We start from the raw sequence: 18559 nt of genomic DNA, 5'->3' as shown, positions 1-18559 counted from the left end.
ATTGCAACGAGGTGAACGTAAACCATACTCTGGAAGTTACCTTCTTTTCCTCCCACTTTATCACTTGCAATTGTCCACATTCGAGCATACCCCAAGGTCTAACATGACCCCGCGTGGACTTAATTGCAACGAGGTGAACGTAAACGATACTCTGGAAGTTACCTTCTTTTCCTCCCACTTTATCACTTGCAATTGTCCACATTCGAGCATACCCCAAGGTCTAACATGACCCCGCGTGGACTTAATTGCAACGAGGTGAAAGTAAACCATACTCTGGAAGTTACCTTCTTTTCCTCCCACTTTATCACTTGCAATTGTCCACATTCGAGCATACCCCAAGGTCTATTACATGCATTCTTGGGGACAACGAATTCATGGGAGAATTGACGACAGCTTCTTAGTCAACTCTATTATTGGCTCCAACTCTATTTTTGACTAGTTAACTCTATCTTTGGGCCATTTAATAGAAACTAAAGGGGAGTTGTTTCTTTCTTTTTGTGCATGCACTAAAGAACCCCAACCTTAATGCACATTGATTCTTTCCATGTGCTCATGCAATTAGATGTAATACCATGAACTCAAGTTGACCTCTTTGCTCTCTCAATCTATTTTCTCTGTCCCGCTTCTCTCTTGTTTTAATACCATAAAAGAATTCTTCACCAAGTTCAAGGCTTTGCTTCTTGGAGTCCAAGCATGTGGGATTGATAGGAAATAGGAACAACTAATCCTCTCCATACTCTCAAAACTTGGTCTTGAGTGTTCTATTTTTGTGTCTCTTTCCATACTACTAAACTATCAATGGGAAAAACTTAGAAGATGCCCTCATAAAATCTCTCACTTAAGAGAAAGACAAACTCATCAAGATGGAGGTTCTCAAACATTCCCAAGCCCATGCACTTATAATACAAGGAAGCCAGAAATGCTCTTCCTATTAGAGATAATGGAGAATATCTTAGAATAGTGAGTTGGTTCACGAGACTTCGAGATAGGAATTAGTTTCTATTTTTTAGGTTATAGTTCTAACTTCCCTAAATCTGTGATTACTATATAATGTGTGATGTACTTGAACAATGTAGAGCGTTCTGCAGAGCCAGACTCTCCTGGTTCAGACTCTCTTTCGTAGAGCTGACCAGTGGGTTTCATTCTATTTAATACAGAACATTTCATTTTTAACATGGTATCAGAGCGTCAGGGCTGAGGAACCTGTATGCTGAGTGGAGGGCACGACTAAACCAAAATTTTCACAGGTTTTAAGTGCACAATCGCAATGATCCCACAATGAACCTTCCGCACGTTTTCATTTTGTCGATCGTTGCACATATCAAGTGTACATGCGTGAATACCTTCGCGAGTCTGTGCTGCTAACTCACGCCGACTGAGCAAACAAGTGATGGGTTGCGTGGAGGCCGAGAGAAGGCTGCATCCCGGGAGAGGCTGACAAAAAAAGGCTGTCTGGAAGCCATGAAGGAAGCCACGGTGATCTGCAAGTGTGCTGCGAGATCAAACAACATTGGAGATCAACGATCTTTGTCTGTGACACAGATGTGGGGTAAATCTAACATTTTTTTTTTACTTGTCAAACTTTTTTAAATTGCCAAGATGAATAATCAAATGTTTTAAGCATGCTTGAATGAGCATAACAAGCTCGATGGCTCTAATTATGCGAATTGGAAATTCAAGATGCAGACTCTGCTAGAAGTGCAGAGTGCTTGGATGATTGCAAATGGGGATGAGCAGAAGCCAGCAGCTGGATCAGCATCAGTCCCAAATTGGGAGAAGCGTGAGGGTAAAGCAAGGACGCTGCTGAAGATGTCAGTGAAAGACTGCATCATACCACATATCTATATGAGATCAGAAATACAAATCGTTTTATGTTTCTGAAGAGCAAGATCTTATCCCTGAAGATGGAGGAGAATGAAAAAGTTGTTGCTTTCATAGCAAGGATCAAAGATCTGAAGAACAAATTGGCAGACATTGGTCATACAATTGAAGATACAGATCTTGTAACAATTACCATGAATGGTGTGACCGATGACTACCAAATTTTCATCACTGGGATAAATGCGAGAGAGAAAATCCCGAAGTTTGAAGAACTGACAGGAATACTGATGCAAGAAGAAGAAAGAAGATCGACTCTGAAGCCCCAAAGTGTCGATCTTGCATTGATGGCGAAAAAGAACTTCTACAAAGGAAAAGGAAATCCGCAACAGCAAAACGGAGGAAGCTCACAGAAAAGACCAAATCCAACCCAAGGTATGAATTTGAATAGAAACAACTCTGTAATTAAATGTTTTTATTGCAGAAAACTTGGTCATATAGCTAGGGAGTGCAGGAAGAAGAAATATCATGAAGAACAACAGAGGCAGAAACGACATGCAGGTCATCTCGCGAATGATAATCATGAGCGAAATTTCAGATTGTTCATGGCAGACCGTGATGAGAATGTTGATGCAGACATCTGGTATGTAGATTCGGGAGCATCAACACATATGACAGGGAACAAGCAATGGCTTGAAGATTTTAAAGAAATCAACAACGGAGAACAAATCTACCTAGGTGATGATATAAGTCATCAGATCAAAGGATGTGGGAAAATTTCTGTCATTTTACCTAATGGTAATGTAAGAAAAATCTATATTGTTATGTATGTTCTCGGTATAACAAAGAACTTGATTTTTGTATCCATGATTACAAATCAAGATCTTAAAGATGAATTTTTTAAATCTAACTGCTATATTAAAGATCTGCTAGATGGCATGAAGACTATTGCTACAGGAATTCGAACAGGAGGTCTGTACAAATTCGATGTAAGACAAGCACCAGTTTGAGCTTTAACAGCAGCGGGTTTGACTACAGAAGAGTTGTGGCATCAGAGATCTGGTCATATAAACTACAATGATTTGTTGTTACTTCAGAAAAAGGAAATGGTAAGAGATCTTCCTATGTTAAAACAAGTGCATAATGATTGTGATTCTTGTACATTAGGAAAAATCCATAGAGAAGAATTCCCTGTTCGAGTAGAGAAGAAACAAAGAGATATACTTGAATTAGTGCACACAGATCTTTGTGGACCCATGCAAACAAAGTCATTAGGAGGTGCACTATATTTTTTACTATTTATTGATGACTGAACAAAGTTTTCTTAGGTATATTTCTTGAGTGAGAAGGGTCACACATTTGAATACTTTAAGCAGTTCAAAAACATGATTGAAAAGCAAACATGGAAGCAGATAAAAATTCTTTGCTCCGATCAAGGGGGAAAATACAGGAAGGATGGGCTTATCAAGTATTGTAAAGACAATGGAATATTACAACAATTCACAACACCCCATACTCCTCAGCAGAATGGAGTAACAAAAAGAAAGAACAAAACATTAGTGGAATGCGTTAGAAGCATGTTGAAAGGTAAGAATCTGTCAAATGGTTTTTGGGCTGAAGCATTGAATATTGTGGTTTATTTGAAAAATAGGAGCCCTATAAAGAGTCTTGAGCTTAAAACTCCTTATGAAGCACTATATGGATTTAAGCCCGAAGTAAAATATTTAAGAGTATTTGGGTCTAAAGCATTTGCCCATATTCCAAAGGAAGACAAAAGAAAACTAGATTCAAAAGCCATTAGATGAACCTTTATAGGGTATTGTTCACAATATAAAGCTTATAGATTATTTAATCCCTCTACTCACAAGATTTTTGTTAGTAGAGATGTCATATTCCATGAGTACGATCATGAAGAATCTAATAAGAACAATGAGGAATGGGATATTCTGTATTTGGTGGAAGAAGAAAGTGAAGAAAAGATGCAAAGATTCGTGCGAAGAATCTCTTGCATCTCTATATATATTTGACAAATAAAACCAGTCTTTCAATTCACATCCTGAAGATGAACCATCGTTGCTGGTTCGAAACGTTGATCTAAAAAGAAATTGAATGCGATGGATCCGGAAGAAAATCTACACAAACATGAGACTCGCAAAAACCTCAAAGACAACGGAAGGGAGAATTTAAAAGAAGTTCACAGATTTGAACGACACAGATTGCTCTTAACGAAAAAAAGGCTGACCTTACATTCTTGAAAAGATGCAGAGATTCATGCGAAGCATCTCTTGCATCTCTATATATATTTGACAAATAAGACCAGTCTTTCAATTCACATCCTGAAGATGAACCACCGTTGCTGGTTCAAAACGTCGATCTAAAAAGAAATTGAATGCGATGAATCCGGAAGAAAATCTACACAAACATGAGACTCGCAGAAATCTCAAAGACAATGGAAGGGAGATTTTAAAAGAAGTTCGCAGATTTGAACGACACAGATTGCTCTTAACGAAAAAGAAGGTTGACCTTACATTCATGAAAAGATGCGGAGATTCATGCTAAGCATCTCTTGCATCTCTATATATAGTTGACAAATAAGACTAGTCTTTCAATTCACATCCTGAAGATGAACCACCATTGCTGGTTCGAAACGTCGATCTAAAAAGAAATTGAATGTGATGGATCCGGAAGAAAATCTACACGAACATGAGACTCACAGAAACCTCAAAGACAAATACTCACCCAATACGAAAAGGAGATTTTAAAAGAAGTTTGCAGATTTGAACGACACAGATTGCTCTTAACGAAAAGGAAGGCTGACCTTATATTCTTGAAAAGATGCAGAGATTCGTGCTAAGCATCTCTTGCATCTCTATATATATATTTTACAAATAAGACCAGACTTTCAATTAATTCTTTCACATCCTGAAGATGAACCACCGTTGCTGGTTCGAAACATCGATCTAAAAAGATATTGAATACGATGGTTCCGGAAGAAAATCTACACAAACATGAGACTCGTAGAAACCTCAGAGACAAAATACTCACCCAATAAGGAAGGGAGATTTTGAAAGAAGTTCGCAGATTTGAACGACACAGATTGCTCTTAACGAAAAAGAAGATTGACCTTACATTCTTGAAAAGATGCAGAGACTAAGCATCTTATGCATCTATATATATTTGACAAATAAGATCAGTCTTTCAATTAATTCTTTCACATCCTGAAGATGAACCACCATTGTTGGTTCAAAACGTCGATCTAAAAAGAAATTGAATGTGATGGATCCGGAAGAAAATCTACACAAACATGAGACTCGTAGAAACCTCAAAGACAAAATACTCACCCAATACGGAAGGGAGATTTTAAAAGAAGTTCGCAGATTTGAACGACACAGATTTCTCTTAACGAAAAAGAAGGTTGACCTTACATTCTTGAAAAGATGCAGAGATTCGTGCTAAGCATCTCTTGCATCTCTATATATATTTGACAAATAAGACCAGTCTTTCAATTAATTCTTTCACATCCTGAAGATGAACCACCGTTGTTGGTTCGAAATGTCGATCTAAAAAGAAATTGAATGTGATGGATCCGGAAGAAAATCTACACAAACATGAGACTCGTAGAAACCTCAAATACAAAATACTCACCCAATACGGAAGGGAGATTTTAAAAGAAGTTCGCAGATTTGAACGACACAGATTGCTCTTAACAAAAAAGAAGGCTGACCTTACATTCTTGAAAAGATGCAGAGATTTGTGCTAAGCATCTCTTGCAATTCTATATATATTTGACAAATAAGACCAGTCTTTCATTTAATTCTTTCACACCCTGAAGATGAACCGTCGTTGTTGGTTCGAAACGTCAATCTAAAAAGAAATTGAATGCGATGGATCCGGAAGAAATCTACATAAACATGAGACTCGCAGAAACCTCAAAGACAAAATACTCACCCAATACGGAAGGGAGATTTTAAAAGAAGTTCACAGATTTGAATGACACAGATTGCTCTTAACGAAAAAGAAGCCCGACCTTACATTCTTGAAAAGATGCAGAGATTTTTGCTAAGCATCTCTTGCATCTCTATATATATTTGACAAATAAGACTAGTCTTTCAATTAATTCTTTTACATCCTGAAGATGAACCACCGTTGCTGGTTCGAAATGTCGATCTAAAAAGAAATTGAATGCGATGGATCCGGAAGAAAATCTACACAAACATGAGACTCGCAGAAACCTCAAAGACAAAATACTCACCCAATATGGAAGGGAGATTTTAAAAGAGGTTCGCAGATTTGAACGACACAAATTGCTCTTAACGAAAAAGAAGGCTGACCTTAAATTCTTGAAAAGATGCAGAGATTCGTGCTAAGCATTTTGCATCTCTATATATATTTGACAAATAAGATCAGTCTTTCAATTAATTCTTTCACATCCTGAAGATGAACCATCGTTGCTAGTTCGAAACGTCGATCTAAAAAGAAATTGAATGTGATGGATTCGAAAGAAAATCTACACAAACATGAGACTCGCAGAAACCTCAAACACAAAATACTCACCCAATACGGAAGGCAGATTTTAAAAGAAGTTCACAGATTTGAACGACACAGATTGCTCTTAATGAAAAAGAAGGCTGACCTTACATTCTTGAAAAGATGCAGAGCTTCGTGCTAAGCATCTCTTGCATCTCTATATATATTTGACAAATAAGACTAGTCTTTCAATTAATTATTTGACATCCTGAAGATGAACCACCGTTGCTGGTTCGAAACGTCGATCTAAAAAGAAATTAAATGCGATGGATCCGAAAGAAAATCTACACAAACATGAGACTCACAGAAACTTCAAAGACAAAATACTCACCCAATACGGAAGGGAGATTTTAAAAGAAGTTCGCAGATTTGAATGACACAGATTGCTCTTAACGAAAAAGAAGGCCGACCTTACATTCTTGAAAAGATGCAGAGATTTGTGCTAATCATCTCTTGCATCTCTATATATATTTGACAAATAAGACCAGTGTTTCAATTAATTCTTTCACACCCTGAAGATGAACCACCGTTACCGGTTCGAAACGTCGATCTAAAAAGAAATTGAATGCGATGGATCCGGAAGAAAATCTACACAAACATGAGACTCACAGAAACCTCAAACACAAAATACTCACCCAATACGGAAGGGAGATTTTAAAAGAAGTTTGTAGATGTGAACGACACAGATTGCTCTTAATGAAAAAGAAGGCTGACCTTACATTCTTGAAAAGATGCAGAGATTCGTGCTAAGCATCTCTTGCATCTCTATATATATTTGACAAATAAGACTAGTCTTTCAATTAATTCTTTGACATCCTGAAGATGAACCACCATTGCTGGTTCGAAACGTCGATCTAAAAAGAAATTGAATGCGATGGATCCGGAAGAAAATCTACACAAACATGAAACTCGCAGAAACCTCAAAGACAAAATACTCACCCAATACGGAAGGGAGATTTTAAAAGAAGTTCGCAGATTTGAATGACACAGATTGCTCTTAACGAAAAAGAAGGCCGACCTTACATTCTTGAAAAGATGCAGAGATTCGTGCTAAGCATCTCGTGTATCTATATATATATTTGACAAATAAGACCAGTCTTTCAATTAATTCTTTCACACCCTAAAGATGAACCACCGTTGCCGGTTCGAAACGTCGATCTAAAAAGAAAATGAATGCGATGGATCCGGAAGAAAATCTACACAAACATGAGACTCGCAGAAACCTCAAAGACAAAATACTCACCCAATATGGAAGGGAGATTTTGAAAGAAGTTCGCAGATTTGAACGACACAGATTGCTCTTAACGAAAAAGAAGGCTGACCTTACATTCTTGAAAAGATGCAGAGATTCGGCTAAGCATCTCATGCATCTCTATATATATTTGACAAATAAGACCAGTGTTTCAATTAATTCTTTCACATCCTGAAGATGAACCACCGTTGCTAGTTCGAAACGTCGATCTAAAAAGAAATTGAATGTGATGGATCCGGAAGAAAATCTACACAAACATGAAACTCGCAGAAACCTCAAAGACAAAATACTCACCCAATACGGAAGGGAGATTTTAAAAGAAGTTCGCAGATTTGAACAACACAGATTGCTCTTAACGAAAAAGAAGGCTGACCTTACATTCTTGAAAAGATGTAGAGATTCGTGCTAAGCATCTCTTGCATCTCTATATATATTTGACAAATAAGACTAGTCTTTCAATTAATTCTTTCACATCCTGAAGATGAACCACCGTTGCTAGTTCGAAACATCGATCTAAAAAGAAATTGAATGCGATGGATCCGGAAGAAAATCTACACAAACATGAAACAATCAGAATCAACAATAAACAAAGCCAGAAGATGAACAACAACAGCAACAGCAACAGCAGCAGATACAACAGCAGTAGCAACAATGGGAAGAGAAAGAAAATGATGATCAGATAAGGTTTGAAGCTACCCCACCACTTAGGAGATCAGGGAGGAAAGCTCAATTTCCTGCAAGATATAGGGAAAAGGATTTTATAGCTAGTATGATGAATATTGTTGAACCTTCTAGTTATAAAGAAGCAAATGAATGTAGTGAATGGAAAATAGCTATGGAACAGGAATATGAATCTATAATCAAGAACAACACTTGGGAACTGGTTGAAATTCCTAGAGGGAAACAAACCATAGGTTGTAAATGGTTGTATAAACCCAAGATTAATGCAGATGGAACCATAGATAAATTAAAAGCTAGATTGGTAGCAAAGGGGTATTCACAAAAAGAAGGCATTGACTATGAAGAAACCTTTGCCCCTATAGCTAAACTTAATACCATCAGAATGTTGATTGCTTTAGCTACTAAGAAACATTGGATGATTCACCAACTAGATGTAAAGTCTGCATTTTTAAATGGAGAATTGAAAGAGGAGGTTTGTTTAGAGAAAGTTGAAGGGTTTGTCCAGAAATGGAAAGAACATTTAATCAGTAGATTAAAGAAAGCTCTTTATGGACTAAAGCAACCACCCAGGTCTTGGTATGAAAATATTGATTCATTTTTTCTACAATTTGGCTACAACAGAAGTAAAAACGACCCTAATCTTTATACCATGCAAGATGAACAAGGGTGCATAGTGTTGATTTCTTTGTATGTAGATGATTTGATTATTATAGGTGATGCCACTTATCTAATCAAAGAAATCAAGCAACAGATGTCACAGATGTTCGAAATGAAACACCTTGGTGAATTAAGATACTGTTTGGGTTTTGCGATCTCGAGATATTCAGGAAAAACATTTTTGTCTTGGGGAAAGTATATCAAAGGACTACTAGAAAAATTTAGGATGGATCAGTGTATGCCTGCAGTAGTACCACTATAGTAGAACATCAAATTGCAGAGTGAGGATGGCTCTAAAGAGGCAGATGTGACACTTTACAGACAGCTGGTTAGGAGCCTAATATACCAGACCACTACTAGACCAGATTTGGCTTATGCAGTCAGTGTGCTAAGTCAATACATGTCCAAGCCACTTGAAAGTCATTGGAATGCAGCGAAAAGTGTTTTGAGGTATCTACAAGGTATTGTAGATTATGGTATTATTTATATTGATTCCTCTTATGTTAGATTGACAGGATTTACAGATTCAGACTGGGCTAGAAATGTAGACGATCACAGATCCATAACAGGCTATGCATTCAGCATTGGATCTGGGGTGATTACATGGAGCAGTAAGAAATAAAAGACAGTTTCCTTGTCTTCAGCGGAAGCAAAGTATCAAGCTATATGTGTAGCAACATGTGAGGCAATTTAGGTGCAGAGACTTCTCCAGGATGTTGGGGAAGAACATAAAGATGCAACAACAATCAAAGTTCAATCAAACTTGCTAATAATCCGGTGTTTCACAAAAACACTAACCACATGATACACAGTTCCACTTTGTCACGGAGAAAGTGCAATCAAAAGAAATCCATTTGGTATATTGTAATACATGTGATAACGTTGCAGACATTTTCACTACGCCTCTTGGAAAAATCAAGTTTGAAATGTTTAGAGAGATGTTAGGCATATTTGTGAATCCCTTCTCCATTAAGGGGGAGTGTTAGAGATAATGGAGAATATCTTAGAAGAGTGAGTTGGTTAACGAGACCTCAGGATAGGAATTAGTTTCTATTTTTTAAGTTATGGTTCTAACTTCCCTAAATCTATGATTACTATATAATGTGTGATGTACAAGAACAATGTACAACGTTCTGCAGAGCCAAAGTCCCCTTGTTCAAGCTCTCTTTTGTAGCGCTGACCAGTGGGTTTCATTCTATTTAATACAGAACATTGCATTTTTAATAATTCCTAGTTGGATGGCTGGATAACATTTAAGGTTTTGTGGTGGTTGTTATCTAAGTTAATTTATGAATATTGTATATACAAATAAATAATTACACATATTTGCAAAACATACAACTAAATATGACTATGATTATTTTATTTTATCTATGATTAGAGAACCTCGCACTTACAAAATTATTAATGAAAATATTAAAAAAACAATATTAAATTTTTAATTTATAAAATTTGAAATTAAATTTAATCTAAAAAATTAATATTTTGACTTTTAAATAAATTAATATTAATTTTTTTTTTTATTTTAAAATTAAATATTTTGAAAACATTCCAGCCCACAATATTCAGCTCAATAAATTTATTTATAATTATAATTAAAATAAAACATTTTTATGAACAATACGTAATGTAATTCTTTCATATTTATAAATAAATAAATAAAAATATATAAAGAAATCAATATAATTGTCTTAGGTTTAAAAAATAATAATAATTTATAAGTAATTAAATTAGTTTATAATTGTTTTAGGTTTAAAAAATGTAATATTTGAATAAAAAATAATATAATTTGTTTTAAAAAAAAATTAAATAGAACTATTTTTTTTAAATTGCCATATTTTAATTGTCAAATCAGTAATGGATATCTATGGCTTGATATTATTTGCAAATGTAAACTAACTCATTATTGTTATTCAAAAAAAACAAATCATCTAAAATTACAAGTTAATAATTTCCACATAAAATTACTTTTTAATAATCTATTAAAAAAAATCCTCTCAATCTTGAACCATTAACCTATTTCCTTAAATCCAAAAAAAAACAAAAAACTAACCCTTAACCAAATTCAATATAATAACCATCTTTAAAAAAACAAAACAAAAACACCCCTAAAATACAGTTTTATAACATCATATAATATAATAGCGATATTTAAAAAACAAAAGAAAAAACACGCGACAGAGGACAATACAATACAATTACAATTAATTGAGGTGAAAACAAAAAACAAACCTACTTCATATAAAAAGTTAATTTAAAAAAGCACAAAATAAAACCATTAAAATATATTACAGATCCTTCTCATTGAGTTTCCATTCAGAACCCGTCAATCTTTTGAAAACATTCCATTCAACCATACTTATCACCTGTGATTCCTATCAGTACCAAAACGGAAGGTTTTTCTTTTATGACAATGCCATTATGATTTCTTTGCAAACTTGTGAAACCTTTGTGTCCTTATCGACCATCATAATCCAACCCCATGCCACATCGTCCCTCTGTGAGCGACGAGCTACACAGATGTTGTTATACCCTTTGTCAGCACTGAACAGATTACACTCTTCCGTCCACATTAATATGTGAAAGTATGGTTCTGGTTCACTACCGCCGCCGGAATGGGGGTATTCAACTACCATTTTGAATTCATCAACTGACACACCATCATCACTCGCTTCAAATCTTACATCAAACAAATTATGCCCGTACCAGTGCGAAGGAGAGTGAACGGTGAGAAAGCACATCAACGTAGCACCGTACGACTGGAAGTCTTCCATCTTCGTATGAAACTCAGATGAATATCCAGCAAAGTCAACATCAACCACTCTGAGGTTAAATTTCCCCGCAATGGAATATATTCCTCGCCTGGCCTGCACAAATTTCAGAAGTTCATTTCAATTGATAAATTATACAATTCAATGTATCGATTTATTGCTTGAAAGATTAACTCTGCTCTCAGGAAAATTAAATACCTCATAAACTTTTGGGTACAGAGGAGGAAAAGTTAATAGATTTTCATAAATCGATGCCTGCACACATTTCCCAAATCCGTTTAGCACAACTATAATGTAGTCTCGTTAAACTGGCCACTACAATAAGATTACACATCCACCGATAACAGAACAGGACTAACCATGAATGAATACGCTGTGTAATACTAACCACGAATGAATACGCTGTGTAATAGAGACGAGTGAAAGCCGATAACTTCCCTACTGTTCCACTCAAGAAGGCCGTTGATAGATTTTCATGAGAAGTCGATGCCTGCACACATTTCCCAAATCGGTTTAGCACAACTATAATGCAGTCTCGTTAAACTGGCCACGACAGTAAATAAAGAAGAAAAATAAGATTACACATCCACTGATAAGCAGAAAACGCCTAACCATGAATTAAACGTTGTGTAATACTAACCAAAAAATTGCAAATATCATTCCAGATATCACGAGTCCCTGTTGAAAGGCGGAGACATTTCAACTGATCCCGTTGACTCAGTCCCTGTATGCTCTTCAGCTCCCAACACGCCTCCGCTTGAATCTCTTCCAACGATGTCAGACCTTCAACATTCAAGGTTTCCAACACAGAGCATCGATTTGCCTTGAGGACTTTGAGGTCTACCAGATTTGAAAGGTTTGTTATTGTCTTCAATAGCGAGCATCCTTGCAGGTTTAATCTTACTAATGTCGATGGCAAGTTTTGAACCTCCTTTAGCTCCCGATTTCCTGAAAGATCAAGAGTTTCAACGCTGGGTAAAACATGTCCAGGAATACGTATCTTGGTTATCTCCGTGCCACTCAAAGTGAAATCTCTTAAAACTGTGCCAACCTGCATGTTTTCAAAAATAAATATTTTGATGGGACAATTCCTTATAACCAAAACTTCCATATTCGGCCCTGCAATTTCCTTCCATAAATTAAGCTCAAGCTTGGTTACTGACGCTAAACTAGCCTGGTAGGTTCCTGACGGTAAACTACACGTGTAGCTTCGCTGTTTTTCCCATATAAATCGTTTCACATCACCCGGAGACTGTCGTAACTCTGTCCTCACGTTAGCACTATTGGCCAGCACTCGCAATTCCCCTATTCCAAGTATTTGTAACTTTTCCGGCATTTTCAATTTAATGGGCAATTTTAAATGAGTAGATAGTATATTCAAGTATCTTAAAGACTTTTGATTTTCGATTCCGGCCGGCAAATATTCCAACTTGTGACAACCTTCGAAATCTACATACTCAAGTGATGACATATTTCCCAAAAAATCTATGGGGATTGAGAGATTGAAGCAGTCTCGCAAAACTAGATATTGAAGATGCATTAATTCAGAGAAGGAATAGGGCAGTTGTGTTAGATTTCTGCAGCCGGTTAGATCTAAATGTTTGAGGCTTTTGAGTTCCCCAAACCCAATGGGGAGCGATTGTAGAAATGTGATATTCTTCAACACAATCTTGCTCGGATTTTTTATGCTGGTTCCCATCCATTCCAGAAAGCGGAAAAAATAAGATGCCGTCAAGCCTTCCCTGCTGCAATTTGAGACCATCGCAGAATCGTTAAGATCAAGGCTGCTGCTAGAGGTACTCGCCCCTGACTTAACCCGATTGTTCCTTCGGGGCAAAAGACGAGCAAGTACCCGACTTAACCGTTGACTACGATGCGTGCCGGTCGGATGCACGGGAGGGTTAAAGCTGGGCCTGGGCCTTGGATCTGTGTCTTCCACATCAATATTCAAGACACTCAAGTTCCGAGGAGGCTGCAAATGTTAATGCACATAATGTGTTTAATACAATGTGGGACGAATTTCACTATACTCAAAATACTCAGCAAACTATGGATGTACTTACCATATTAAATCTTTGGAAGAACTGCTCGAGGTCCCCACGTCCTTCAAGTTCCAAAACTCTCAAATTTCCCAGTGAAACGGTGTGAGGAAAATAGATGGAGCTGAAACTGCGCAGGCGAAGCCACACCAAATCTCCCGACATATCCCACATACCGAAAAATGTCGACAATTCTATGGGGACCTCAACTACAAAGAGGCGTACACCTACACCTTTAATGTAATTCGTGCAATCTGGCAGATGCTCACCTTTCGGTGTTCGAATCCCTCGTATCAAACAAGAATCGGCTCCGCCCTAACAAACGCATTTCAGGGGGAGTTCAATTAAACGCCCGTTTGTAATGAATCGTTTCATAAAAATAAGAGAAAATATGCTTTGCTTACTTGTAACTTCAACATCAATTCCTCTACATCTTTCGAGCAGCCGAGCCGTAGTGGGTTACGCGTTGGGAGCACACCAAACTGTTCCCTGGCGATATGTCTGGCCAACTGCCTGATATGCTCATGCATTGTAATTTTCTCCGTCTTTGGTAGGTGCACATAATCGCAGCTACCGTCTGTATCGTAATAATTAGGGCTGGGGAGATTGAATCCATCAATCTCAATCGAAGGAAACAAAACAAAAACCAAAAAAGTTAGGGCGTTTAAGATCCCACGGGAACAACGGTTTTGGCGAAAAGAGAGAAAAAACCATAAAATACAGAGATAATTCTAATCAGTTTTGGCGAAAAGAGAGAAAAAAAACATAAAATACAGAGATAATTCTAATAAATTTCGGTCGGGATACCATTTCATCATCTTGTACCTCATCATAAAACTCGACTAGGCATTTTTTACGGAGATTTTCAAGGCAATCACAGACGTCTGTGTAACCTAGGCCCTCAAATACTCGAACCGCAACTTCTTTTTCCTCTCCCACCAAGAAACAACCGATGTCCAAAAATATCTCCTTCTCTTCACTATTCAGAGCCTCGTAACTCACTTTTAAAGTGTCCAATATATGGTCTGGCAGTCTTCTAGAGAGCTTTTCCAACTGGCGCTTCCAATATTCTTCCTCGCAGTGGCCACTAAACTGTCCGCCTAATACTTGTAAGGATAAGGGCAGCCCACCACAAATTTTCAAAACCTCGGCAACCAAACATTCGAATCCTTCATATGGTTCGGATTGACCGAATGCATGCCGGCAGAAAAGCTCCTGAGCATGCTCTGTCTGCAATGGCTTTAGATTATACACTGCAGTTTTTGGAGAGGAGCGTCTGAGTAAATCTTGATCACGAGAAGTGATCAAAATCAAACTACGCGATCCCACAACATCAGTGACTAGTAGATTACTTATTTGCTCGATATGATCCACGTCATCCAAAACAATCAGAACTTGGAGTCCTCGGAGACGATCGCGAAAAATACCTTTCCCATGGCTGGTACCTTCAACATCGAAATCACAACCCAGCAGATCCCGAAGGAGCTTCCGCTGCAAAGATGATAAATCCTTTTTCCTGACGTCGGACAAAAAACAAAACCTAGTAAAAGCCGAACGTTTCAGGTTGTAGAGATATGTGACCAGAGTTGACTTGCCTACTCCGGCCATTCCTGCAATCCCCACAATAACTGTGCCATTTAACTCCCTCTGTTTCTTAATTTCATCATCTATTTCCCTCACAGCTGGATCGAGTCCAACTAGGTATTTACCCACTTCCAATGGTTCCCAATTTACCCCTTTTAACACAGCTTTGACAATCTTCTCCAAAACCTCTCCATGGTCACTGCAAAGCAACAAACAAGTACATGCAGTCATAATGATCAGAATTACTGGAAGGAAGGAAGAAACGACTTCGAGAAATCGAAGATTCGTAATAAAGCTGAATGTATTCACCTTTTATCAGTTTTGAACAGAAGGCCAGAAATCTCTGAGGCTTTGTTGAGGGCCGCCTTCCATTTCTTGATGTCTTCCATGCCGACTCTGCCTTTCAGTTGGTGTTCTTCAAAGGTTTTCCTATAACATACCCTCTCGCTGTCAATGTAACGAAGGTCTGTGGGCTCAACGTCATAAAACACAGGAATGATCTTCCTGTTGCGTCTCAAGATCCAACATAATTCTTCCAAACACCAACGCGATTCAGCATAACGCTCACTGAAAATGGCAATATGTACTGACGCACTCTTAATGGCTGCAACAATTGCAGGAGAGAGCTCATCTCCCGTGTGGAGTTCATTTTCATCGAGAAAGACGCGGAGCCCGCAAGATTTGAGGCGATGGTAGATGAGGCTGGCCATAGTCTTCTTGACATCAGGACCCCTGTGATTTATAAAAACGTGGTACGTTGATGACACTGATTCTGGCTCTGTGGCAACCGACTCCATTGGATTTTGCAGATGGGATAGTAGGCTATCCGATTGAAAGGAAGATGAAGGTATATTTGAGATAAACGAAATACGGGGCAAGGAGAGGAGATAAATTCATATTGATGTCCAGGATCTAATCAAGGTATAAGTAAGGAGAAGCTTTTCCCAAATTAACTTGGTGGTACTCTTAAAACTATTAGATATTGCTCTGATAACATATTAGATATTGCTCTGATATCAAATTAGAGATTATACAGGTCACACATAAACACAGAATTCTGAAACACTTAAAACTTTAGAATTTCTGAACACTTGCTTCATATATAGGACAGAGAAAGTTCTGGAGATTGATTGGGGCGGTGGAAGCTTATCCATTGTCAACAAATTCTAGAAACTATATTTAATACATCTGCTGAATTCTAGATGGTGGGTAGTTGGAATTAAGAAAAAGCTCTGAAGATTGATTGGTGCAGGAAGCGTTCCCATTGTCAACAAATTCTAGAAATTACATTTAATACATCTACTAAATTCTAAAAGGTAGATAATTAGAATTAACTCCTTCTAACACAAACAACTTTACAGAACTGCTCTCCCAGTACGCACCTTGTCACCGATAGTCACCACTGCCCTGTCATTCACTTTACCGATCTATCTTCGAAAAACGTGGCGATTTATTCTTGCAGACCTCGAACCCCACATTATGCGGGCCGACTACCACTCACCTACCAATAATGCCCGTTGCCGACCTTAGTAGAAGCAAATATTAAGCGCGATACAATAATTTGATGATTGGCTTACTGTGTTTGTTAAGGTTATTGAGCCGAAGGCTAATTCTACAGCTTAGTACGATAGATGTGTAAGTGTGCAATTGAAAAATAATATGCTATAATAAAACAAAATTAAATTTTTTGTAATAATAAAAAAATGTGTATTTAAAATGTTTAAATTTTAATTTTTTCAAAAATATTTTAATTACAGTGTTTAATTAGAGCCAAAGGTGTTTTTAGAGCCAATTAGAGCCAAAGGTCTGAGTTCAAAACACCCCTGGTTCGCGTTGGGGGAGATATTGTTAGGCACTAGATAGTCCAACACTCCCTATGTGTTTCGCAACATGTCCTTAACCGGCTCTCAGGGATCTATTAACTGTGGTGATGCCTTTATAGAAGTTTTATGATTTTAATTTAGCTATCAATAATTATTAGGTGGATGGTAGGGATTTAACCTTTATAAAATATTTTAAAATATATTTAATAGTATACACAAAATTAATTTAATTATCAATAATTATTTGGTGGAAAATAGGGATTTAATTTTTATAAAATATTTTTAATAGTATACACAATCAAAGATTGAGATTTATTTCCAAAGTAGTTATGTCTTTTTGACCTTTTTAACTAAATCTATTAATTTTAAAAAAATTCACATGAACAAGTGTCATATAAAATAAAGTATGATCTTTTGGGCATGTGGTATTGATAATATTGTAAGAAAGTTTATTTACAAATTAAAAATCTCCATGATAACATGGGGTGATATTGTAAGAAAGTCTATTTACAAATTAAAAATATTCATCATAAGGTGGGGGTGAATATTTATAGTTAAGAATCTTATTACATGTTTTTCTAAAATGTATATATATTTAACTTATGTATTAATTAGTTTGAATAATAATAATGACTTTTTTTAAAATAAAGTTACAATTTAATTCTTTCTTTTGTTTTTTTGAAATTTGAGCAACTTAAAATGTATGATGAGCTAAGTGTTTTGATATTTACTATGAACTGATACTTTTCCACATTTACTATTTTTTTTAGGGTGATTCACAATGACCACTACATCCACTAGAAAATTGAGATAGATCAACCAGAAAAAATCTACCTGTCGGTCAAACTAACAAAACCTAACCCAAGGGAATCTAGGAGATTTAACACCATAACCTCCCCATAAAAGAGATACTTAATCAGAAGAGCTATCGCTTAAAACTACATTTACCAAAAATTTAATTTAATTTATACAACTATACTAATTAAATTAAATTAAATATTTTATAAATTTTTATTTTTTCATTTTCTATTTTTAATATAAATAATAAAATATCTTTTAAAAATATATTTTTAAATTATTAAATTTTTATTTAAAAAAATTAATATTATTAAAATATTATAATTTTTATATAAAAATAAATTCAATATGCTTGAATACTTTGATACTATAACTACAATTGATGATACCACGTACCATGGCCATTCTTGTCTTCACTTCCTTAATTTGTGACCACTTCCTATATTTTCATTGACATATATAAATATCCAATATTAATAAATTATCCAAAATACTTTCACTTTCAACAAACTAATGAAAATCTAAAACCCTTGCAAACCTAGGAATTAAAAATAATATGTAATATATAATTGTTCTAAACACTTGCAAACCTAGCAATTAAAAATAATA

At 36.3% G+C, this 18559-nt stretch overlaps 1 protein-coding gene across 1 annotated transcript; it reads right to left on the bottom strand.

Moving 5' to 3' along the window:
• Nucleotides 1–11185: 11185 nt before the first annotated feature.
• On the bottom strand, nucleotides 11186–16358 carry LOC149244599 (disease resistance protein RPS4B-like). Its single transcript, XM_089368030.1, has 8 exons — nucleotides 15639–16358; nucleotides 14571–15528; nucleotides 14150–14365; nucleotides 13770–14060; nucleotides 12347–13678; nucleotides 12095–12196; nucleotides 11905–11961; nucleotides 11186–11802 (listed from the first exon to the last, which is right to left on the bottom strand). Exons 1-8 carry the CDS (start codon nucleotides 16124–16126, stop codon nucleotides 11341–11343), a joined length of 3906 nt encoding a protein of 1301 aa, XP_089224156.1. The 5' UTR covers nucleotides 16127–16358; the 3' UTR covers nucleotides 11186–11340.
• Between the last annotated feature and the right edge of the window lie 2201 nt (nucleotides 16359–18559).

Source organism: Pinus tabuliformis, chromosome 8, assembly GCF_031772625.1.
Source record: "Pinus tabuliformis cultivar Carrire ecotype Pingquan chromosome 8, CPIR1, whole genome shotgun sequence".
NCBI lineage: Eukaryota > Viridiplantae > Streptophyta > Pinopsida > Pinales > Pinaceae > Pinus > Pinus tabuliformis.
This window is presented reverse-complemented; position numbering and strand designations above follow the sequence as displayed.